This window comes from Lepisosteus platostomus, chromosome 4 (genome assembly GCF_059453375.1).
Source record: "Lepisosteus platostomus isolate fLepPlt1 chromosome 4, fLepPlt1.hap1, whole genome shotgun sequence".
In the NCBI taxonomy this organism is placed as follows: Eukaryota; Metazoa; Chordata; class Actinopteri; order Semionotiformes; family Lepisosteidae; genus Lepisosteus; species Lepisosteus platostomus.
The window spans coordinates 7,364,929-7,390,208 of record NC_142614.1 but is presented as its reverse complement, the minus strand read 5'-3'; the positions used below and the strand labels follow the sequence as shown (position 1 = coordinate 7,390,208).

Here is a 25,280-nt window from a genome sequence, read left to right as displayed (position 1 = left end):
TGTCTCACCAAGTTTTATTTATGGATTTTTCCAAGATGCTGCGTGTACACACCGACACTTACATTCAAAGAACACAAACTCAATAGTCAGGATATGTGCACTCAATCATTTTATTGGCCTGCAGAAAACAAAATCAGTTACAGGCTGACCTAAAAGATAAAGAGTACAGATTAATTTAAAAAAAGACTCGACTGTTGAATCGGTTGAACGATATATTTTTTGTCACAGCATAGGCTGAAAGCTCCAGATTTGTGATAAGCAATGAACCTAAAACGATCGTAATCTCTAAATCAGCAAGGTCTGTCAAATCACAATGTCCCCATTCATTAAAGGAAAAACAACTACCGGATATTTTTTTTTTCCTGAGCTTGCGGTATGTACAGCAGGTGACAGCGGGCGTGTGCGTGAGAGAGACTGATCCTTATGCGGCTCAGTCTGTATGTATCCGCGTGTGGCGGCCTGAGGTTGTCACACAGGCGACAAGCCCTCGCCAAAACGTAACGCGGTCAAACTGAATTTTCCTCCACGGCCTTTACGTCCCCAGAGGTCCACCGCTGCTTTCCCCCGTAGCAGGAGCTCAAACTGGGCTCCAGGTTCTGGTCTTCCTCGAGAATCACGTAGCCGAACGAGGCGAAACGCAACGCCCGCCAGTTCAACACGTTTCCCGGCACGAAGGAGGATCCGTCTTTGACGGCCGCGATCTCGCGCAGAGACAGCTCGTAGTCCCACGTCTGCACGTCCGCGATCTGGGCGACAAAGCTGTCGTGGATGGAGAAACCGCCCCCCGTAGGTGTCCTGATCCTGACCCAACACGATGCTGGGTCGAGCCTCAATCGTCAGGCCGCGGTGTACCCCTTTACGCACGCTTCCTCGGCCGTTGGCCCACACCAGCGTGACGCCGCTGCTCGTCTCCCAGGTCACACACAGGTGATTCCACTCGGACAGGGGCTTGTCCCCGGCCACCTCCGTGAAATTCACAAGGCCGTGGCCGACAACACGCCCAGTCCTTCTTTTGTGATCATGAAAGAGTTGTGTGAGGTGGCTGTGGCCAAGGAGAATATCGGGCGGCGAGGGAGGTCAGACAAGAACCGCAGGCAGACGGTACAGGCGTTCAGACTGCCTTCCTCCTCCGGAAACAGCTTCACATTACGCCGAGTCTGACTGCTCGGGAAAAATGAAAACTTCCCGACAGATCTGCAGGAGAGCCGATATACAGATATGGTTACAGATATGCAATATTCCACCTTTTCGCCCCTAAACAGCATCGATTCCCTTTTTGAAAAATAAAAACGAGTGTCAGAATCGTTTTCCCTAAACACCTCGAAGAGTTAAAATCCCTATTAATCCATTTAGATCTTTGTTTTTCTAAACTGATCTTAATAAACAAGTTCAGGTGGGCAGCTGCGTCAGCATGCGTAGGCTGAAGGGAACAAGTAATACAGTAGGTTTATTCCATGCTGAAAAAAAGAAGAAAGAAAACACAACGTTTCGGCCGTGGAGCCTTCTTCAGGTGTGAGCAGAAGAAGCTGAAGCTCTCACACCTGAAGAAGGCTCCACGGCCGAAACGTTGTGTTTTCTTTCTTCTTTTTTTTCAGCATGGAATAAACCTATTACTTGTTCCTTAAGGAAAAAAGTGTCCGGTCAAATGTTAGGCTCCCTGCCCGAAAGGGATGACGGGAAGGGCATCCTTCTTTCGCGCCCACTGTGTTCCGGCAGTGAATCAGTCTGCGGCTGCTGTCCACACGGCTGCACACTGTTGTCCAGACGGGTCAACGAGTGGAGGGAATCCAGGCAGCAACGCCTCTAGAAAACCAATTGGCTGGCATGCGTCATATTAAGCCTTTTGGGTAGTAAACCAAAACAGAGATTCGCCATTGTTCGCTTCTTCGTGTTATCACAGGCGATATCATTGGCGACCAAAGGTGTTTCCCTCATGGAACCATATTCTCCAAGCTGGTGACTTCGTGGAAAATTCAAAGATTTATTTCTCTGCGGTTAACAAGAAAGTGCTTTTTTTCACATTGTAATTATTAACTAATGTTTATCTTCATGTTATCTTATCGTTTTCCGACACGGGTTCCTCGGCTTAGTAAAGCCGACATTTTTTCTGCTTCGCCCAGCTTGTCTCCTGGGCGGTGAGCGGAGGTCGAGACCAAAGTTCCTACAACCACCCACAGAAGAGCCGGGGTTACGCGTGGTTGAGCAGCTCAAGACGCCTAATAAGGGCTGGATTCCCTTGGGGTTGTGGGTTTCAAGCCGGTTGCGTTTACCAAAGTTTAGAAAACGTTGCTTCGAAATCCTTCCACCGTTATTAAGCCGAGCTTCTTATAAACAATACAAGCAAACTTATCACAGGCGATAAAGAAAGCTGTATCTCAGTCTGTACAGTTGCTTTTGACCTCGCTCTGCCAAGTTAAACCAGCTCTCTAATTCCCATTTCGGTTTCCCTCTATAGTCTATATTACTAGAGATGTGCATTTTCTCTGTCAATACCTGCCAAAGGAGAAACTGTGATTTCGCGGTGCACGCTTCACAGTAACCGCATTAATGTGTGATCAGGTTTCATCAAGGTGTTGAGCCGAGATCTCTGGAGGAAAGCTACAAGACAGCACGGGACCGCACCTGTAATTCAGGAAATGTCATTATTTTCTCGAGTCTTGCCGAGGATGTGTCAGAGACAGACACACCGGCACGGTGTGCGTGAATCGCAACTGTTTCGTTCTCGTAACTCTTAACAGGTTGTCGCTTTGTTGTGGTTCTCGGTTTTATCTTATCTTTTTTTTTTGTTTCGTCCGAGCCCAGGCCTGTTCTGCAACAGAGCTGGTAAGGTATACCAGGTAAAAAAAAGTGTTGTCTTTGAAAACCATACGCTATCGAAAGCTCTGCTTTATATATATATATCATGAAATGTCATTTGCCAAACCGCTTTACACGACTCTGTGTCGCGGGAAGCTGGAGCCTACCCAAAGAGCGCAAGGCAGGGCACACCCAGGACTGGGCGCCAGTCCATCACACGCGAGTGCAAGCCAATCATACATGGGGAAAATCCGGAGACCACGGTTAAGGCCGAGGGGGGGGAATTTGGCCCGGACACCGGGATACCTCCCTACTCTTATGGAGAAATGCCCGGGGATCTTTAATGACCACTGAGTCAGGACCCCGGTTTAACATCTCATCCGAAAGACGGCGCTTTATATATGTCAACCCGAAATCACAGCGACCGAGAGGCTGAGCAGGTATTCAAAGTCTCTTCTACGCCGCGGAAGCTGAAGAGCCGAAGGGAGGAGTTCAGCTGGCCCGGTCGAACTAGTAACGAGCTGGCCACGGCCGAAACGTTGTGTTTTTCTTTCCTCTTTTATTTCAGCAGGGAATAAACCGATTACTCGTTCCTTTGCAGCCTACGCATGCTGACGCAGCTACCCACCTGAACTGGTAACGAGCTGGTCGAGCTCGTTAAGAGCGGAGTTGGAATGGAAATCCGAAGTCACTTCGAAGTCACCTTGAGGTGAGGCTCTAGAGATGGGGTACGCAACCCTGCACACCAGATCCTGGGCACCGGAGAGCCTGTGTTGAGGGAGCTGTAGTGGTAAACCTTATCTGCGAGGTTTACCGGTTAAAAAGGGGGTCCGCGCAGATCTGGTTGTAGGGGGTCTGAGGTTTTTTAGGGGGATCGCTGGGGGAATGAGGGGGAGCGAATCTGTCACACTTTATGCACTGTTTCTTGGTGTCACTTGTTATGGTCCTGATGTTGCTTGTTCAATTCCCCCCAAAAAATTGGAAACAAAAAATGTGAGAGACGGGATGCTGATGTTCGATTCCTGCGGTGTGTTTGGACAGCCCAACATCTGAATTGTGCCTTTCGAAGGCTGGCCTTATGTCGGAGTTAGTCGTGTCTGTTTATGGAGGTGATTATTGATTATATTGATGAGCATAAAAGCCCGAAGATGACACCTTCTAGTAAAAGGCGACCTTGCGTCCCTGGGTGGGCTCGAACCACCAACCTTTCGGTTAACAGCCGAACGCGCTAACCGATTGCGCCACAGAGACCTACAGGCACCCGGACACGCTCTTCCATGGACATGGCGCGTATACAACGATGTTTTCTCATCCCGCTTATTGATACTAGAAGTGTTGATGCTATGGGCAGTTCTAATAATAGCAGTGGAGGTTGTTCTTCAAAGTACCTTTGAACAGATATCTCCAATGACATCGTAGTAGTCCCTTTCTCAAAGCTTCCAGCAGGGGGCGCTGATGGCTTTTGTTTTTCTTTTCTCAGTCTGCGTCAACGAGAGATTCCCCGGGTCCGTGGCGGGGAAAGTAACCGTGACAATGAGGTCAGCAGATTGAAAAGTCTGTGATGGTTTTTGTGGACATGCTGCAGGGGCTTTTTATGTAACTCTGTGTTAGGAAGAATGTCGACATGGTTTGGTAAAGGACGCAAGCTGCCCGAGTCACGTCAGCGTGCGAGGGGGACAGTGGTTTCATAATGCAGCGCTTGACACGTGCGCTTTAAGCCTGGGTTATAACCTCCAGTGGCCTAACGTCCTCGCGGAAACGACGGCTTGTCCGCCCAGGCCAACGCCTCGTGAAAACAGCAACACCTGTGTAGCAAAAAAGCGCGCGTCTTCGCTCCTACAGCAGGATATTTGTACATCTGCCCTGAATGTTTTTGCTCTAGTTATGCGGACGCAAAGGTTGGGTTTTCTCCCGCTTGTTCAGCTTGTTCTGGTGGACACACAGCTATTTATACTTGCGTTAAACAAAACCGCAACCAAGACGTTATTCTTCTAAGGAGCAGTTGATTCGAGGCAAAGAGCAAATCACGGCGGTTAAACTAGTGTGTTCACTTTTTACTTGATTAAATACATACAAAATGTACATTTGAATAATATTAACGACGGGACGTGTCATTGACAGTAATTATCTGGGTCTGAATGCTGTACAAGAAAATATTGGACAACCTATTTAAGCAGTTAAGCAATTATACTATTTCGCTAATAATTACTAATCCGTACATTTTGCATTACAGTAATGCAACATGTGTTAGAGGTACTCGCGCTCCACCAGCTGTGTTTCAGTAATAAAGTGTATGACACGCCTTAAAGTTGCCATTCTGAAGTGTCACTAACGATATAGAGCACAACAATGCACCTCTCTCTCTCTGCATTTACTTCTCTCTTGTTTCATTAACACCTGCTACAGATCTGTCACTTCAATATGAAGGGCTGGAGTTCAGGTCCCTAGTTGAGGAAAACATCTTTTTTTTCTCAAAACAAATTGTAGAAAACTCTTCTGAAACACTCGACCAAAACACATCGTTCAGTCTTGTGGTCCTTCAAGCAACACTTAAACAATATACCCTTTTTTAAAGATTTGCTTGTCAGAAGATAAATGATTTTTTTCTAGTCAGAAATTCCGATTTTTATGCAACACATATTCTACTAACAACAACAACAACAGCTACTACTACATCCTATTCGTGGCTCTGGAATGAAACCTCCACACACTCATTTATGAAAATAAAAAAAGACAGTCGAGATGCAAAGAGTAAGACTGCAAACATCCGTACAGATTACAAGTCACTTCATTAGAAGTAAGACAACGCAAATATCGTATACCAGGCAATTTCACCACAGGGAACAAGCATCACAAAAACATAACCTGCAATTATTCCCATTTCATTTGCAGCATATCTGTACTGCATCTGTAATGGTCCTGATCAGTGCTCAATCCAGCATTACTTTAATATCATATGCAATGGGTGGTGAATGTCAGCAATAGTCAGACTCTGGTCCTGAATAGTTTCAGTTCTGCAGGTTTCCTGTTTATTTTCAACTGCTCAGAGGTTAAAGGCTTGAAATAGCATAGCCAGCTAATCAGGAAACAAGTTCAATAATGAATGAAGAAGCTGTATGCAGAGTTGAAGATGGAAACTCAAGAAAAACACCATCAGGAGTCACTTACAGCTCTTTCTTCCTCTTGATGATCAGTGGATGCTGAACTCCAAACCTCAGGAGAGAACAGATCAATTTGTTTGTCCCTGAGGTTTAAAAGAGCAGTGTAACACCATAGATCTCCTGTGTATGCTTTGCTCTTGGTATTAGCCAACAAGGGTTTGAGAAATGTAGGCCACGTCAGTCCAACATTCATCCAGTTAAGCCATTCAGAGTTGTAGTGGAAGACGTCGGTAAAAGAAAAGCCCCTGTAGTTCTCCAGAAGCAGGAAAAAGGAGCCTGTAGCTTCGACTGGTCCCACAGTAGCTGTCCTTGGTCCCAGAGTGCCACAGTCCAACCAGAATATTAGCTCATTCCTTACTTTTTAAAGACCTAGAGTGGACACTTGTCCCGGAAGGCCATTGGATGAGTATACATGCTTTCCTTAACAAAACATGCTTAGATTATCCTACCAAAGAGGGTGATGTGGTTAGCAGTGTGGGAATTAATGGTTGAAATGATGACCTATGTACCTGATGGACAGGTGCTCTTCTGGACCAGGACGGCCCACCTACCCACTTCAACACTCCCCCCTGCTGGATTCTGTTTATCAGGTTTTTTGAGAAATGTCAAGCTGGAGAAAATTCAAGCCTTTTGCAATTGTCTAAAATGGCCCGATGAAGAGGTTAATTGGTTCGGTTAGGTAAGGAAGAGATCGGGTAGAATAAAACCCCTAAAATCTGTCCCCTCCCTCGGAAAACCTCCAGATGTCTGCCCGTGCCTTAGAAATTGGGGGAATTATTGCCACTGGTTGATCTGTGTAGCTGTGGTTTGTCCTACCATGGTCTCCACATGGAGGGGTCGCTGCCTGGGAGGGGCAGAGCCCTGTGGGGGCTGGGTAGCGGCGAACCGGGGGAGGAGGGCGCCGTCTCCCCACTGCCGCCACTGCCCTCCGGCGCCTCGGGCTGGGACGCCGTGGTGGGGGACAGCAGGCGGCTGGGGTTGAGATGGTGGTGCTGGCGCTGTGCCCCAGGGGCATGCGCCAGGGGGGATGGGGAAGGAAGGTGCGCAGGTCGAGGTTCGTACACCGGGGAGGATGGTGCCAGGATGGGCGCGTGGTGGGCACCGCCGGGGCTGGCAGCACCACCGCCGCACGCCGCCGGAGACCCGGCCTCTCCAGTGATGCGTGGCAGCGACTTGAGGAGATGGTTGAGGAGGCGCGCGCCCACGTTCTTGTCCATCCCCGGGCAGCTGAGAAGCAAGTTGTGCACCTCGTGCATGCACTGGATGTAGCCGCTGCTGTAGCGCTGCCGGGACTCGAACCCTGGTTTTCCACCACCTGCAGGCCAGACCAGAAGAGCTGTATGAGCCAACATCCATCATTGTTGGTCTCTGTGTGAAAACCATCACCAGCTGTCCCTGGACTCCTCTTTGTGCTTCAGTCTGGATCATATTCATGGTTAATGATTCAGCCTGTCACTCTGGTGTCTTTCACCACACATGTAGAAAGGCTGCATCCAAAGTAGCAATCGCCTTCAACATGGACAGCCACCTCTCACGGCTCTTTGTGGGGAAAAAAGAGCAGCACCTGATTCTGAGCTCACTTAATCTAGACCCTGGAAGTCTGAAAATTTGCAGAATGGCTGAACACATCAGACACCAGCTCTTCTGTATCGTCAAGGTCTCAGTCACTAGCTCTCAGGACTGCTGAGCACGTACACTGCCAAAAGTGAAAGATATTCACCCGCAGCTTCTTCTTGGGAGTTTAGGTCTTGTGGATCAGCAGGCAGGAGTGGGAGAAGAATGAGAAGAAACAGCACCTCAGGATTCTGCAAGTCACTGTCCTTTTGATTCCGCATGGGCCATGTGGCTGGCCGCGCTCAGCATGCCAGCAGACCCATTCTCTATCGCTGGGTGACACTGTTCAGAGGCATCGTCAGTCACAGTCACTGTGCCCAGTCTGGTATCACTTACCGCTGGCCTGTCTCCTCTGCAGACCCTCCATGTGCTGCACTGTGATCTCCAGGACGTCAGCCTTCTCCAGCTTGGACTGCTGCAAGGCAGTACACAGAGAAACAGGTAGGGGGCATTAGGGAACAGCTACAAACTTGCCATCTACTCCCTGCCTCCTGTTGCTACAGGAAACTGGGCGACTTTATTGAGCAACTTTATTGAGTCAATTAACCAGCCTAATGCTGATATATCCTTCCTGCTGCTGATGTTTGCAGCAATTGCATATGCATAAATCCAGGGGGTAGCCATTCTGTAAAGGAGAGAAATAAACCTCTAGGGGGGTTCACAGCGGCACAGCTGTACTACTGCATGTAAAATTGATTATGATGACCATAAGGATTGAAATAGTTACCTCGCACTAAAAATCTGTGAATGCACTCAATATGTTGCACAGCAGCTTACATCTTCTAAAAATCAGAAAGTATGGCCTATATTAATAAATACATATAAGGACAGAAATCCACCATTGCAATTTCAATATTTTATTTCTAAATGGAATAAAATGCTAAGGAGATCCTGAGATCATTTTTGGTTAATATTATGGGTTTATAGTGTACAGTGTGCACAGTGATACTGATTGTATTGCACAGTGTGCACAGTGCTGGTGTTTTTATAGTACAGTGTGCACAGTGCTGGTGATTGTATTGCACAGTGTGCACAGTGCTGGAGATTGTACAGTACAGTGTGCACAGTGCTGGCGATTGTATTGCACAGTGTGCACAGTGCTGGTGATTGTACAGTACAGTATGCACAGTGCTGGCGATTGTATATAAGAGTGTGAATAGTGCTGGTGATTGTACAGTACAGTGTGCACAGTGCTGGCGATTGTATTGCACAGTGTGCACAGTGCTGGAGATTGTACAGTGCAGTGTGCACAGTGCTGGCATTTGTATTGCACAGTGTGCACAGAGCTGGCATTTCTACAATACAGTGTGCAAAGTGCTGGCAATTGTATTGCACAGTGTGCACAGTGCTGGAGATTGTACAGTACAGTGTGCACAGTGCTGGCGATTGTATATTAGAGTGTGAATAGTGCCGGTGATTGTACAGTACAGTGTGCACAGTGCTGGCGATTGTATTGCACAGTGTGCACAGTGCTGGAGATTGTACAGTACAGTGTGCACGGTGCTGGCATTTGTATTGCACAGTGTGCACAGAGCTGGCATTTCTACAATACAGTGTGCAAAGTGCTGGCAATTGTATTGCACAGTGTGCACAGTGCTGGCAATTGTACAGTACAGCGTGCACCATGCTGGTGATTGCACAGTACAGTGTGCACAGTGCTATTGATTGTATTGCACAGTGTGCACAGTGCTGGTCATTGTACACAGTGTGCACAGTGAACTTGATTGTATTGCTGGTCATTGTACAGTACAGTGTCCACAGTGTTGGCAATTGTATTACAGTGTCCAGTGTCCTGACTCACATCCAGGTTATAGGCATCCACCATAATGCCCTTGAGCTGCTCCAAACTGCTGTTGATTCTTTCCCGGCGTCTTTTCTCAATCAGAGGCTTCCTCAGCTGTGTATAAAGTAAAAAAAAAATCACAACATTGTAAGAACTAAAAAGGTCTTGCTTGTTGAAAGATCACTGTTGTTGTTACTATCGAAATTTATCACTAGAGATTATCTGCTGATTTAGTTCCAAGTATTGTTTCCAGAATCTTACATGGACATCAACTGAAGACAAAACTGTGCTGAAAGCAACACAATCTGGACAGTGGACAGTCCATCTGATGGATAGTACAACTACCGGTGAGCATGGCTGCCATCAAGGAAAAAGAATTATGTTTTGTCTCCTAATTACCAGAAAATTAGGAGCAGTGTGGTGGCTCTGTGGCCAAGGATCTGTGGCTGGAAGGTTACTGGCTCGTATCTTGTGGCTGGCAGAGGAATCCTACTCCGTTGGGCCCCTGATCAAGGCCCTTAACCCCAGCTGCTCCAGGAGTGCCGTATAAATGGCTGACCCTGCGCTCTGACCCCCAGCTTCTCTCCCTGTCTGTGTGTCTCATGGAGATCAAGTGCGAAAAGACAACTTCCTAATACAAGAAATTGTATATGGCCAATAAAATGAACTGATCTTATTATGAGATAGTACTGTAATTGTGTTGTAATTAGGAGAGAGCAGTGATCACTTGACTGTATGAACAACCTGTTGCATTGTGCACTGAGGGCATTTAGCAGCTACCCAGAGCTCAGCTAGAACTGTGAGTTTAGTGTTGGTGGCAGTGTCCAGCACTGCCTTCCGCTGGGGGTTGGTCATGACAAAGTGTTAGATTTTCTTCCTCGTGTGAACACGAGTGTAACCACGAGGACACTCACACTTCTCCTTAAACACGAACGAGTGTGCCCTGCAGTCGTTTCCACCGCTTTAACCCGCAAGTCAACTCCTGATAACTGTGCTCCCGCGCGATTAGCACGTAAAGTACGCGAGAATGTACCATCTCCTGATTACTGGATAATCTGCTATCTCGTCATTACGACATGTAGTATTTTGCAACAACAAGATAATTGCCTGGTAATTACGAGATAGCACGTTTCCGTGTGCAATTTCACCATGCACTGGTGGAATAACCGCACAGCCCAATGGCGACTTTTGTCTAACTCAATAATGCCTTGCTCAACACTGTCTCTTAATCACTAAAAAACATCGTCGCGTTGTCGAATGTTTACCCTAATTCAGTTATCAGATAACTAGATTACTTGGGTTTTAGCTCAGTTTAATTCAGCGGTTTCTGCTGTTCTCGGGGTTAGGAGTGAGGAAGGCGTAATTCTATCACTAGTCACTAATCACAAGTATTCGGGAAAAGGCGCCTAACTGCCCAGTTGCACAAGGAGAACAACTCCCTGTACCACGCCAGCTTCCTCCTCTGACTGCGTGGTCTCTGTTCTCCGACAATATTGAGACCGCCTCAAGAAACGCCCGCCGAGCGAAGGTTCATTTCAGGAGGCGCCTCGCTGGTTATCTGTGAAGAGAAGCGCTCAAACCGCAGCCTTTTCGTTATTCCAGGAACTGGAGTTTCACACCCGTAAGCAAACGGCGTCCCGTTTCATGGTGCCGTGCTGACTAATGCCCTGCCAGACGGAATCATTCTGCTGACTCAAGTCCAAAACTATGAAAAACACGCGTGTGAGAGGCGGCGAGTGAAAGAGTCGAGGCTTTTTTTCTTAGAACCCGAAGTGATTTTTATGAACAGACTGGTGTTTATGAACGGGAAAAAAAGGTGATATCTCCCTGCACGATGGGGCGCGTTAATGTCTTTCTCTCGTTCCGATTACATATTTGAGGAAACCGGCAGGATTCGCTTGAAAGACGGTATCTTTCGCGTGGAAACAACAGGTGTGCATGCTTTGCTTAAGTGGCTGTTCCCCCCAAAAAAAACAGGCCCCTGCAGTCGAAGTCCAGTTTCCCTTGGATTTTGGCCGATACCAAAGCGGATGAAATTAAAAGGTCTTTCTTTCTTACCTTTCTTTCTTCTTTGGCGCTGTAATTCCTGTCGGAAGACGTCTCCACATTGGAAGCGGTCATGTTGCTTGCGTATTTACGTGTGGCTTCCCACGCGTGCACGACTGTGGAAAATGTACGGGTGAGCAATAACGAGTTTCCCTCTCGTCCCGAGTGACCGCAGTGCCCTCGCACAAGCGCTGCCGGGGAGCCCGAGAGCTGCGCGTTTGGTGCGCTTTTCGCAGTGTTGAATGCGACTCACACACTGGCTACATATAACAGCCCCCCACCCCCACACTGCCCTTCTTCGGGGTCCTGAATTTGCATGACAATGTGTGGGTCCGGGCTTCCACGCACTTTCCCACAGTCTCTACCCGGCCGCTGGAAGAGGGGAGTGAGAGGAGAGAGAGGAGGCAGAGTGGGGAGAACAGGATAGAGGAAGAGAGCAGGAGCGGCGAGGGAAAAAAAGGGAGAGGAAGAGGAGACAGGAGACGCAGCCGAGGGCCGATGGGCTGGGAGGACGGGAGACACAAGAAGAAAGGATAGGCGCAGAGAGAGGAGCGGAGTGTGGGATCGGGGGCGCGCGTGTTCCTCGTTTCCAGCTCCTCTGAGCGCGCGGCGGTCAAGGCGCTCTCCCCAGCCGAGAAAGCCGGGGCGCGTGAAGGGCCCCATCCGCCTCGACCGCGATACCGTGTAGCCCGTCCTCCCAGTCCAGCCTTCACCCCTGTTTAGCTCCAGCTTTGTTCGTGCCCGCCTCTTGAGGCGCAGGGCCGAGGCTGCGGGCGATGCGGTTCATATCACCTGCCGGCATGGTTTCTCATACTTTCTTCATAACAGTAGCTTTGAAGCTCTAATAGTAGCTATTAGATGGCAGATGGAAATTGTCTGTCCTATTAATAATAATAAAAAAAATCCGGTAGTTATTTCAGAGCTGAGAAGGAGAGCGGTGCGTCTGTGAGGCTGGCAGTTGATCATCCTGTGGGGAGGGGGGCTGTATTAAAACGGAGAAAATGACCCGATAAAGATGGTATCTTCTTAAAGAGGATGTTCGATCTTTCCACCTAACATCTTAAAATACCTTTTTTTTCCAAAGCTGGGTGACTTTTTTTTTCAAACCTAAAAGTTCCTAAAGTTGTTGTCTTGTCTCCATGCCGACTGTGCAGACTTTCATGTGGTAAATTTGTGTCTCTCCGTGCGTGTCAGTGAATATCTAGATGTATGTGGTATCTCCAATTATCATCACTCATATATCACTCACACCACTCAGCCCCAGACCTGGGTGGAAGGAAGAGGCAGAACCGTTATAGAGGCTTTGGCGCCACTGATACAAGTTCCGAGAAAGATCGAGACTTGTTCGAAAGTGCCAGACGGCCGCGAAAAGCGATTGGATTTGAGGACGAAAGGAAAGAAAAAAACAAAAACCACGGAATGCGTCCAGTCGATAAGCACACGTTCACTAGGAATGACAACAGCCGAGAATTGGGCGTTTTAAAAAGGCATGTATCGGGTCTTTACGGTTCCGATTGATTTGGCTTAACCCGCCTGGCTGAGGGCTACTCTCCTGCCCCCAGGACGCGGAGCCTGGAACTGAGGAGTGACCGCAGAGGTGGACACGGGGTGGAGGAGAGACGCGCGAGGGAGAGAAGGGGGTCACGCGCAGTATTTGAATTGCTGTCGGTTGAGGCTGCTGGACCGCGGCCGTTGACGCCCCTTCCCGAACTTTCGCTGTAAAGCTCTGTTCATATAGCGCGTTTCAGCCCAAAGTGGCGCTTGGCGTGGAAGAGGGGACTCCCTTCTTCCCACCACCAGGCGGACACGCGTGGCAGCCATTGTGCCCCCCGGCGGCTCCAATACACAGCCGAACAAGCATTCAATTAAGAAGTGATTTCAGCAGAGTTAACACTTTCTCTTGCGAACAGGGCCGAGCAGTCAGATCCTCATCCGAGAGACGCCCACACCAGCCTGTCCTCGGTGACCGTGCTCGGACGTCGGCGTGGAAACTTTACTTCAGTCGTAGGTGTGCCGTGTACCTCCTCTCGGGGGTCATTTCATCGTGACATTATATCCCTAGAACTCTGAAAGTAAACGACACTAATGGGATGCAGACAAGTGTGTAGGAGCTTAAATAATTCCAGTAACGAGCTATTGTCTCTCTATTGTCACATTCCCCATCCCCCCCGACACATACACACGCCTTATTCCTTAAGAAAAAAATCTCCACAACAATACTATCCTCTCCTGAAGCGGCGTGGGAGCTCTGCCCCAATTGTCACTGGCGCGGACACACTCCAGCGAAGCGCGGAGATCTCTTTTCCCTCGTCCGGCCTTAATGACACGCCATCCAGGGAACAATGGGCAGGGCGCTAAGGGCTTAATAAGGGGACCTTAAATAACTTAAATCCGAATTAGCCGATTTTCCCGAAGGAGGGGGAGGTTGGGGAGTGGGGAGTGGGGGCGGGTGCTCTTGCGAGAACGCGCCCAGACCCTGTCAGGCGTGCCCGCGGCGGCAAGGCGGGTGCGCGCTTCGCAGGTACGGGGAGAGAGGAGCGGTTGGGCTGTGGCCACGATCGTGTGCGCTGGAATCTCAGATCTGACTTCTGCTATGTTCAGGAGCAGAGCCACAGTACCGGAAAGGGGGTGTTTTTACGGTCGAATAAAACGCGAGACAAGCGAATTATCCAAACCAAAATGTTACCTGTGGCAGTGCTCAGACCTTGTAATTCAATACAGATTTCTGAATATTGGAGGGCTAAAAATTAGATTCTGCGTGCCGGTAGTTAAGTCGCCGTAGCAGTAGTAGCAGCCTGCAGTCGTAGCAGGTGAAAACAACAATGAAGCGAAAGCGTCAAATGACGTCAGCCAAAAATAATGACGCACGTAATCGTCATGACGATCAGAGTAATAAACGTTAGAAAGACACAAGAACAACATCTAAATAAATTGCCGATGCTCTGAGCTGTGCAGTCATTATTCTGCCGTCTTCATCAACCGCTGTTCCTTATCACTTGCGCACGTCGTGACTCCTAGCCCTTCGCTATGGTGGGGATACGGGCAGTTGTTGAGGGCGAAGGCAACGAGAATAGTACTTGATGCCGAGGTCAGTGACCCCGCTATCAAGCTCTCATTGAGATGTAAATACACGCATTCTCTCTCTCCCTCTCACACAGGCACATGTCACATGTCACCTTCACACAATAGATACACAGCACACACACAGTGCAACAGCGCATTTCCTCCTGGTCTCCGCCAGACATGGGATCCTTACAATGCAGTGATCTCGGTTGCATATCTACACCTTGTCCACCTGAAGAAGGCTCCACGGCCGAAATGTTGTGTTTTCTTTCTTCCCTTATATTAACATATGCTGCATACGAAAAACTGATGCAGTTAGCTACATCTTCAATTCATGCATCTTCATGCAATATGTGCAATATATGAACATCTTGAATATATGCATATATACATATTGTTATGAAGTGAATGTAGAAATAATCGGGACACCTGGCTAGTGTCAACATTTCCAGCTTCAAAGTTTGCGGAGGGAGCGTCAGTGATCAGAGTGATCATAAAATTGACCTTAGTTTACTCAAAGTTTGCTTAATTAGTCAATTAAGTTCTGGGTAAATTATTAAGTGTAAACTAACAGTCCAGGAACAGGGGATAAAACAGGGAGCCAGTGAAAGAGAGAGGGAGGAGAGAGGGTAAAGGGAGAGGAAAATGAAGATATCGAAGGCAAGAGCTCTTTATTTAGAGCATTCAGAAACACCAGATTGGAGCGAAGTATTTCAGCCTTATTAAGTGAGCTTGCTATTCTGCTGCTGTTAGAAACTTGGATTACCTGTGTAAAGAACCTCACAGTTAAAACAGCCTCTCCTGGGTGCATTTTTAGAATAGAATAGGCTCTAATTCACTTTGTGGCATCCAGGTTTGCAGAGAGAGAGATTTAACCGCAAGTTGTATTCTGTTTAGTTTAGAAGGTAGCTTATCTCTTCTTTTGGCCTTTGTAGGCGTTATTTTGAGTGAAATTTGTAGCAGTCTGAGGTTTTTCTGGGTGGTTAGGATGTAAGGCCTCTGGGACACCTTATTTAAAAGTTTTTACATAGTGTAACATATTGTATGGTTATGTTGTGTGTAGTTTACTATGTGTATTGTCTTTGTAAATAAATAATTTTTTAACCAGTGTGCCTGAATTATTACTCTTTTCACCAAGACTGTGCCTGAGAACAAAGAATTCATGTACATCTATATACATATACTGTATACATTTTTACATACAGTACATGCACATATACATATACATTATAAATATACATTATGGAATAAACCTATTACTTGTTTCTTTGCAGCCTACGCATGCTGACGCAGCTACCCACCTGAACTACATATACATTATGCCTATATACATTTATACATACACATATATACATATATATACAAAGAGGTTTGTAGTTTGTAGGTTTGTAGAGGTAAGGTAGCTGCGTTAGCATACACAGACTGCAAAGGAACAGGTGAAAGTGTCACGATCGCAAGCCCTTCCCTGTTTGCCTCATTCCCCGCACCTGTTCCTTGTTCCAGGCCCTTTTCAGTTCCCCCTTAAAAGCCAGACGCTGAAGCTAATCAGGGCCCTGCATTGGTTCTGGCATCATGCGAGCCCGGGACCTGGATGCATTATGGTTTTAGTTTCTGTTTCTGTTCCCTTTCCCCCTGCCGGTCCCGACCCGGCTCTGGTTTTTAATCTTCTGTCTTGGATGGATCGCCTGGCCTTGGACTTGTGCCCTGTTTTTGGATTTCTCTTTGGACTCGTGCCTGGATTGTTTCCTTCGCTTACACCTCCCCCGACCACCAGCACTCCTTGGACACGCCCCCCTGTTTTTATTCCCGTATCCTGCATGCTTTTTTTCCCAGTGTTTCCTCACTCAACCCCGGATCGTATCATCTGCATAGGATCCGGAAAGAACGCTTAGTGACAGAAAGTGTATTCCATGTTGAAAGGAAATGAAAAGAGACACAACATTTTGGGTGTGGACCCTTGTCACCTGCAGAAGAATCCACAGCTGAAACATTGTGTTTCTTTTCTTTTTCATTCAGCATGGAATAAACCTTTACCTCTTCCTGTACACATGTACATACAGTATAGAAATATATACACATACGTGTATCCATGAAGGGAATTGTATCCACTGGGCACCCCCAGTTTCTTGAGACTCATGTCACACGAGACCCAGGCTCGGGGCCACTTGGCTCTGAAGGACAGGCTGGATAGGAAGTCTCCTTCCCTGTGTTCTGGCCCACCCTTGGTCTGGGCAAAGCTGTGATGTTGGAAGCTCTCCCTCCCACTGTATTTGCGGTGCAGCAGCACAGCTGGTGTGATGGGAGTGGTGGCACAGGACTCTGTGTTCCCCTCCGTGTGTGTGTCGGGGGTGGGGCGGGGGCTCCGATGGGGTATCCCAGAGTTGTATTCCTTAGCCGTGCTGGAGGCTGGTGGATTCTGATTGATGGGAAGTGGGAGGGGGGTAGGAGATTGGATCACGTCCGTCCCCCCCCCCAGTTGTACCTTAAAAAGCCCAGCAGGCCTTGATGATGGCTGCCAGCATGTGTCTGTCTTTGACTGTCAGCATGTGTATCGGAGATGATGTACTCTAGGCCCTGAGGGGGAGGAGGAGGTGCACACTTGATAGAGTTGTGTGTGAGGTTTGGAAATCCCCCCCAACCCACAAACACAAGCACTCTCTCAGCGTCTCAGCACCCCCTCCCTGTCCCCCCGTCCACGCACCACCTCAGTCGCCTTCCTCTGAAGATCAGAGCCCTTCCAGCGCCCTGCACACTTCTACAGAACCGAGACCAGAGCTGCTGATTACCAGTCTGCTCAGCGACAGTTTCCACTGAAGCCCCACCAGTCACCTCTTCTCTGAAACTGGTGGATGTGATAGACTGGCTGCATGACTGCAGCAGCCATGTCTCCCGGCAGCCCACTGAAGCTCAGCGGGTGTGAGCCTGGTCAGTACCTGGAGGGGAGACCTCCTGGGAAACACTAAGGTTGCTGCTGGAAGAGATGTTAATGGGGCCAGCAGGGGGTGCTCACCCTTTGGTCCATGTGGGTCCTAATGCCCCTGTATAGTGATGAGGATACTGTACTGTAAAAGGGCACTGTTCTTTGGATGAGATGTAAAACTGAGGTCCTGAAAACATCCCAGGCTGTTTCTTGAAAAGAGTAGGGGTGTAACCCTGGCGTCCTGGCTAAATTTCTCATTGATAATCCTAATAATCCCCATCTATAAATTGGGTTCATCACTCTGTTCTCCTCCCCACTAATAGCTTGGGTGTGGTGAGCATCCTGTAAAGCACATCTGGAAATGCGTGGTATAACTACAAGCAATTGTTGTTATTATTATTATTATAAATGTCTGTAGATTTTTGTTTGATGTTAATTGTATTTGTTTTGCTTTTGCAACACTGATTGTACTCATTGGTCATGCCAAAAAAGCACCATGAATTGAATTGAATTAATAGACCAAGAGCACATAGGAGAAGAGGAGAAGGAGATCTGCCCCGTCTGTGTTCAGTTGTGATTCATGTTTTAAGATAAAACAAACTTTTATTGTGGCCCTGGGGGAAATTGTTTTATTTTTTTTAAATCTTCTATACATCTCAATACATCTTAAAACATTACACATCACATCTATCATGTTACAACATAGCCATGACATATTACACATACATAGTTTATAACACCATAATCGACTGATAGTAAGAGAAGAAAGATGGCCTGGTATAATTGTGGTATAACTGGTGTGTGGTGAGCGTTCTGGTGCACTATGGCTGTCGTTGCATCATCCAGGTGGGGCTACACATTGGTGGTGGTGGAGGGGAGTCCCCATGACCTGTAACACGCTTTGAGTGGAGTGTAAGGAAAAGCGCTATATAAATGTAAGCAATTATAATTATTTGTCAAGCCAGATAATAATAACAACAGCTATAAAATTATTGGAGTAATATAGGGTTGGCTATTTGATCATAGCTAGTATTTTCAGTGTTAATAGTAATTAAAATGGTAATTGTATTCATATGGGGTTTTTCCAGCTAAAGACTGCCATGTGCTTTACATAAAGGAGAGGGCCCCTTCATTCCCCACTGTAGTGCAGCCCCAGTGTGGGCGACACAACAGCCAATTCCCCCAGAGTCCCCACAGCACAGCGGCACAGCTGGAGAAGAGAGAAATTGCTTCACCTCTTGAATTAAGAGAGAAATCAAGGAAGGCCACATCACACAAGCCAGGAGCACAGTGTAACCTGGACTCCTGTCCTGACTGGTTTGCTATGGAGACTCTTTCATGCTGTCATAGTGCTCGTCTTTGAAAATGAAAAGTGAGGGTTCCCTTCTCACAGACGACACTTACGCACAATGTGTGGGGTATCTCTGGGTTTCGGCACAGTTAGAAACAGATGCCACTTCTTTTCGGAGCTGTTCTGTTTTGAGTTGGCAACAAACAGGAAGGAGGAATAAGACAGCGCAGCATGCTAATGTAGCTCTGACATGGGGCGCTCAGTCCCAGAATGACTCGCGCAGAGACCGCACACACAACAGCGGAACAGTCATACGAGTACTCTTCCACGGGCGCAGAAGCGTCCCTGCTGATGGTGCGCTTGCATACACCCCACAGAGTTTTAAAACACCATCAAAGCAACTTCCTGTGACACTGCAGCAGCACATAAAACAAACATTTTCCAGCAGGTCATCCTTTGACCTTTAAGAGAGACGGCGGCCCGTGCTCAATCAAAGCAGCAGATCTGGAAAGAATCACGACAGCCGTTTCCTTTTCTTTCCCGACCTTTCACCTTTGCAAAACAGCGCATTGGCTGTAGCCTAGTGAGTGCCGAAAACCAGCCCCAGCTTCTGGTGCCCACAGAATGTCTGCATTCCCACTCCCACTCACACACCAACTCCCACGCGGGCACATACGGGGTTTCACAATGTCAAACCTGATGCTCATCGAAGCCTGACCGCACAGATGCGATGACAGTAATAGTACCTCACCACACAAAGACGCTCCCCAGACAGTACGCTCCTGACAGCAAGGCCACTGCCTCCCTGCTTGTCTTGGTGTTTTTCTGCTGCAAATCGACGTACGCAGGACATGCAGAGCAAAGGGAGCTGGGCCTCACTGTAAGGTGGGAAACAGACACTTAAATCTGCAAACACAGGACTGCTGCTTTCGATCCGATCCAAACACACACGCACCCCCCCTCAAAACACCTTTGTCTTTTGTGTACAGTTCACATCCCGAGAGAACAGTGCAAATAAGAATCCATGAACACTTTGTGGAGTTGATGCAATCCCTCAGTGCATGGGTGAGCCCGTGCAGATTCACTGGAAATATACTTGCACCAAAAAGTATCTCCGGTGTTTGTGCAGACGCCATCTAGTTTTGTTTTTAAGGAATGAAACAAATCATCAGAGGATGTCGGGGGAGTTTGGCTGTGCAAGGCAGCACAGCCAGCTGGCATACTGCAGAGACTGTGTTAGCAAACCACACTCCCAGCCCACGACGGCGTAGGCACCCATATCTGCGCATGGCGACCTTTTTCTCGGAACCCAGAGGCGAGGACACGGGCGCAGCAGGCGGCCCGGAGCCGGAGAGGCAGCGCGGGCTGGGAGCTCTGAGCGTCGGGTTTCAGTCCCGAGGGAAGGGGAAGGAAGACTGAGGTGTGAAACGTGACTGTTTCAGTGGAACGGGTTTAGTTTAAACAGTTACTAAATTGTTAATCTCAGTCCGCTGTCAATCTTAATATAGCCAAGAACTGAGCACTGACAGTCTCCCAGGCCTCTGTCAAGCCAGCAGCCATGTTACCCTGCAACGCACAACTGGCAACCTGCTGAAGCTCAACCACATGGGAACCTGGCCAGTACCTGGGTGGGAGACCTCCGGGGAAAGCCAAGGTTGCTGCTGGAAGAGGTGTTAGTGGGACCAGCAGGGGGCGCTCACCCTGCAGTCTTTGTGGGTCCTAATGCTACAGTGTAGTGACGGGGGACACTTTACTGTATAAAAAGCGAAGCCTTTCGGATGAGACGTAACACCGAGGTCCTGACTCTCTGTGGTCATTAAAAATCCCAGGGCGTTTCTCGAAAAGAGCAGTGGTGTAACCCCGGTGTCCTGGCCAAAATTCCCATTGGACTTTACCACTCATGGCCTCCTAATAATCCTAATGATCTCTATCTCTGAACTGGCTTCATCACTCAGTTCTTCTCCCCACTGAGAGCTGGTGTGTGGGGAGAGCACTGGTGCACTATGGCTGCAGTTGCATCATCCAGGTGGGGCTGCACACTGGTGGTGGTGGAGGGAGTCCTCACTGAATGTAAAGCCCTTAGAGTGGAGAGTCCAGAAAAACACTGTATAAGAGTAAATAGTTTCTATTATTATTATTAAGATGGATGATACAGATCTGTCTGTGGATTGAGCAGCGGATTCTTGTGTAGAACCTACTGCTGCATCCCCATCAGCAATGCCATTACTGCTCGGATCCCTGCATGGTTCATGATGATAAAGGTCAAGCAGGAAAGAGAGGCCATGTTGGCTTCTGTGACAGTCCTTGCTGGTAAAGCAATGTATCGGGAAAAACCTGGAGTGGATCACCCAGCTGTGAAGTGAGAGCCCTTTTTCTCCTGGCGACGTGGTGCGACGTTAGTCTTAAAGGACCAGTAGTTATTTGGGTTTTGTTGCCCACGCAGCTGCTCATGACCTTAATTAGTTGGCCGCTGGTTGAATGCCAGCCTCTTTCAGCTCTCAATACGCTGTGGTTTTACATAATATGCAGGTATTGGCATGCTGTTTGTGGCTTACCAGTTAATTATTATGCATTTTATTATTGCCATTTATTTGTTAGTTCTTTATTAGTCTGATCCAGTCAAAGTAGAATGTTTGAAACTGAGGTTACTCTACATGCAAATGTATATACACCAGAGACACTGTCTCACAAACATATATACACCAGAGACACTGTCACACACACACATATACACCAGAGACACTGTCTCACACACACACATATACCAGAGACACTGACACACACACACATATACACCAGAGACACTGACACACACACACACATATACCAGAGACACTTACACACACACACATATACACCAGAGACACTGACACACACATATACACCGGAGACACTGTCACACACACACATATACACCAGATACACTGACACACACACATATACACCAGAGACACTGTCACACACACACACATATAACAGAGACACTGACACTGGAAAGTTTCACGAACATGGCTGTTTCTCGGTGTTTTCCTGCCCCGTGATGGAAAAACACCAGCGCTATGTGGTTGCTCTCAAAGCAGAAGGCAGAAGCGAAGCCATTTCATATACAGTGTATCTTGTTTAGCTGTTAGTTTTATAAAAGGTAACTGATTTGTTTTTTTCTTCCTATGCAACAGCAGCTGAACCTTACCACTTCACTTATGGATAAAGGAAGGTGCGTGAGTGTTGTCTGTTTTTTTTAAATTTTACAGCAGATTACGCCTCAGCTCAAAACACTACACTCCTGTCACTCCTGTCAGGGGCAAAATTAGTGAGGGCCTTATGTCCCTGACGGACCTAGGGTTTACATCGCTGTCACTGACAAGTCCCGGGACTCTCGATCAACTCAAGGGAACTTGAAATGTTGCAAGCAGCCACTCTTTTTTCTCATGAAAAGTATGCTGAGAATGTTAGATGTTTCAGGCCAACGTGAATTAAAATGAACTGGTTTTACGCTGTCTTGGCACCCTGCTTGTTGAGAAACATTGTGGGAACCTCAGTGACAGATACATGTTACCACTGAACCTGGGTTTTCAGACACTCCACTGAGTGCCAGAACCACAGAACCCAGGTCAGCACCACACCAGCTGTTGACAGCCCAGAAACGGTTGTTTCAAAGGTTCTTTAAAAATCCCTTGGCGTAATGCTGGTATACAAGATTCATTGTGCAGGATGAAGTCCTGTAACACAAGGAAAGTGGCTCTGGACAGCTAAGGATGGAAACATAAGGAAACATGGCTCCCAGAATGAAAATGGGGGTGGGGTGGGCGGGGGGAGCAGTCTTCCCAGAGTGATCAAAATTCGGATCAGTTCTAAAATACATCAAAATCACATCCAAAGCTTTTGGTTTCCCAAATTTACATAAGATCACTTTATTAGCTATATACAGTTTCTTGCATTAGGAATTTGTCTTTTCACATGCCCCAGCTTGCTCTCAATGAGACACAGACAGGGAGAGAAGCTTGGGGTCAGAGCACAGGGTCAGCCATTGTACGGCGCCCCTGGAGCAGTTGGGGTTAAGGGCCTTGCTCAGGGGGCCCAACAGCATAGGAGTCCTCTGGTGGCCACAGGATTTGAGCCAGCAACTTTTACAGATACAGCCGCAGATCCTTAGCCACAGTGCCACCACTCTGCTGCCGACTAGGACTAGGACTGAGCGATACATTTGACATAGCTGGTGCTATAGTGTATACAGAACACTGACAGTGTAGAACAGCACAGGATCAAGTGTAGAACAGGCGAGGATCCAAGCCTGTGGCTAGAAGGTTGCCGGTTCATAACCTGCAGCTGGCAGAGGAATCCTGCTCCATTGGGCCCCTGACCAAGGCCCTGACCCTGCGCTCTATCCTCAAGTTTCTCTCCTGGTCTGTGTCTCATGGAGAGCAAGCTGGGGAATGTGAAAAGACAAATTCCTAATGCATGAAATTGTTCATGGCCAATAAAGTGATCTTATGTTTCATAAAGAGCTGCTTTTTGTTTACAGCGGCAAATGTTTTGACCCTCACAGGGATCCGCGTGCTCCTCACTGAGAGAAGAACAAACATGTGGCATCATTACGACACATACAGGCACTTCAGGAGAGGTAAGGGAAAGAAAAGCAAGCAAAATAATTGCACAGGACATGGAAAGGAAACCCATATGACCCTGTTATTTCTATCTGTGACTTCCTGTGGTGTCTCTTCTTTTCATGTGATTCTTTTCTGGGGATTTTTCTAGGTTGTTATTTGTAGCTCTTGCTGACTAAGCTTTTATAAATATAGCATTATCAGAATACACTTTCCAATTCATATTGAATTCTGAAAAGGGTTTCTCGTCATTTTCCTGTCTCAGCGTACGTCCCAGGAGAAATCGGTAATCACAATTGAAAGCCCCCTGTGATACAAAGGCGGGCAGTTTCAGATCACTCTGATTGGTTCAGAATAACGTGCATCCATAGTTGTTAGTTGCTCTTGAGAGGTTGAATTTGATACAGGTGCTGCATTTGAAAATGACTAATGATGAGTGCAATCGAGGACAACACTAATAAATCTTTTAGGGAAATGGTTTAACCCTTTGCCGTTCTGTGAACTCATCTACTGTGAAGTTTTATTGGTTGCCTTATGCCTAAAACAGTTTTAAAACAGCAGCACCGTCCTTTCTGATGAATCACGTTCAGATACCTGCTACATAGGGACAGCATCAGGGTGACACTTGTGACATTTAGTTTTACCATGGCGTTCATGTTTATACCATACATGGTTTCCTTTTGACAAGTTCTCATGCTTCTTTTTGAATCTCTATGGATTTCGATGATTTCACTGTGCTTTACTGCACATTACTGTGTGATTGTACCCTGATTTCCACAGAGCTTCAATACACTTTACTGTGATTGTACCATATTTTTCACTGTACTTTACCACACTCTGCTTCCTTTACCAGATTTAGATTCTCTATGTGGGATTACAGTGGTTTGCACTGATGTAAGTAAAACAGAACACAGTGCATTTTCACTCAAACTGATCTCTGTTCACAAGATCAGACACCTTTATTGGCAACTTCCAGTCTCTATTACAACAGAGTGTGCAGCAAAATTACAGTATGATAGTAATACAGAAACTACAGTCAAGGCTAATGAGTTTCAAAACAGAAATAGCACAAACCCAAACTGCAGAGTGTGATGACTCAGAGCTTCTCTACAAGTTTCAGGACTTTGCACAGAGGCTTCAGGTCTGCAAGGCCATTGAGGTCACTACAGCTGCAAGGGTCAGTTCTTTGGGCAGCAGTGCCAGCGCAGGCAACAGGTTGCAGATGTGTGTCTTAACTGGACTATCTAGATGTGGGCAGGGATTGCAGCTCTGGTAATAATATAAAGATCACATTGCTTTGGGGTCATTGATAAGTTTACTAAAGCCTGTTCTTTGTGTTATGTCCAGCATGTATAGTTGGCATTTTTCCTTCCAGAGTCCTGCATAACATTCAAAATAACACGCTATGTCACGCTAGACAAACAGTACTTCATAAACATAGAGACACAGCTGTCTCCTTCCATTTCCTGCTTACACATGTGCACCAACTCCAACTTGGGGTGCTGTCCTTATAATTTAAAAAATAACAACCCCGATCGGACCATTTACATTTTTCACACATTTTGTGCTGAGTGCTGAAATTAACTTCTCATGTGCAATTAAGCAATTGACAAACAGCACAGGTAACAGCATCGGCACAGTCCAGGGCAGGGCATTTTACAGGCTGGAAAATCTTGCAACAGTAATCTCTCTATTGCCTGTGTCATAAGAGAAGATCTGCAGACTCTTTGTGTTGTATTTATTCAGTGTTCTGTATGTAGTAGAAGGGCCCCAGTTTCCTGTGGTTTCACATGCTGAAATGTGGCAAGGCAGACAGGATGCTCAAGGCACTCTTGGGTCCTCTTCCTGTTCTCGGACATCTCGGACAAAAAAAACCAACACAATGCCTACTAATGCCACTGCCACACTAACACAAATCAAGAGCAGGAAGAAGAAACAGCCGTGGACGAGGGGAGCTGCAGAACGAGATCTGAAAAAGTCCCCTCGCTTCTCAATTTGTCAG

At 47.3% G+C, this 25,280-nt stretch overlaps 1 protein-coding gene, 1 non-coding gene and 1 pseudogene across 3 annotated transcripts; all 3 read right to left on the bottom strand.

The window, feature by feature from the left end:
- Positions 1 to 178: 178 nt before the first annotated feature.
- LOC148672334 (serum amyloid P-component-like) lies at positions 179 to 4,210 on the bottom strand (annotated as a pseudogene).
- Positions 3,974 to 4,047, bottom strand: trnan-guu (transfer RNA asparagine (anticodon GUU)). Its single transcript has one exon. It is a non-coding gene; the product is annotated as a tRNA-Asn (tRNA).
- A 619-nt stretch (positions 4,211 to 4,829) lies between the features above and the next one.
- Positions 4,830 to 12,003, bottom strand: her8a (hairy-related 8a). 2 transcript variants are annotated; one of them, XM_088627992.1, is made up of 4 exons: positions 11,413 to 12,003; positions 9,373 to 9,468; positions 7,908 to 7,986; positions 4,830 to 7,272 (listed from the first exon to the last, which is right to left on the bottom strand). In XM_088627992.1, the coding sequence occupies exons 1-4, from the start codon at positions 11,473 to 11,475 to the stop codon at positions 6,770 to 6,772; spliced, it is 741 nt and encodes a 246-aa protein (XP_088484118.1). In that variant the 5' UTR covers positions 11,476 to 12,003; the 3' UTR covers positions 4,830 to 6,769. The 2 variants fall into 2 exon arrangements, with proteins under 2 accessions (XP_088484118.1, XP_088484119.1); XM_088627993.1 differs by having other exon boundaries at positions 7,908 to 7,983.
- Positions 12,004 to 25,280: the final 13,277 nt, after the last annotated feature.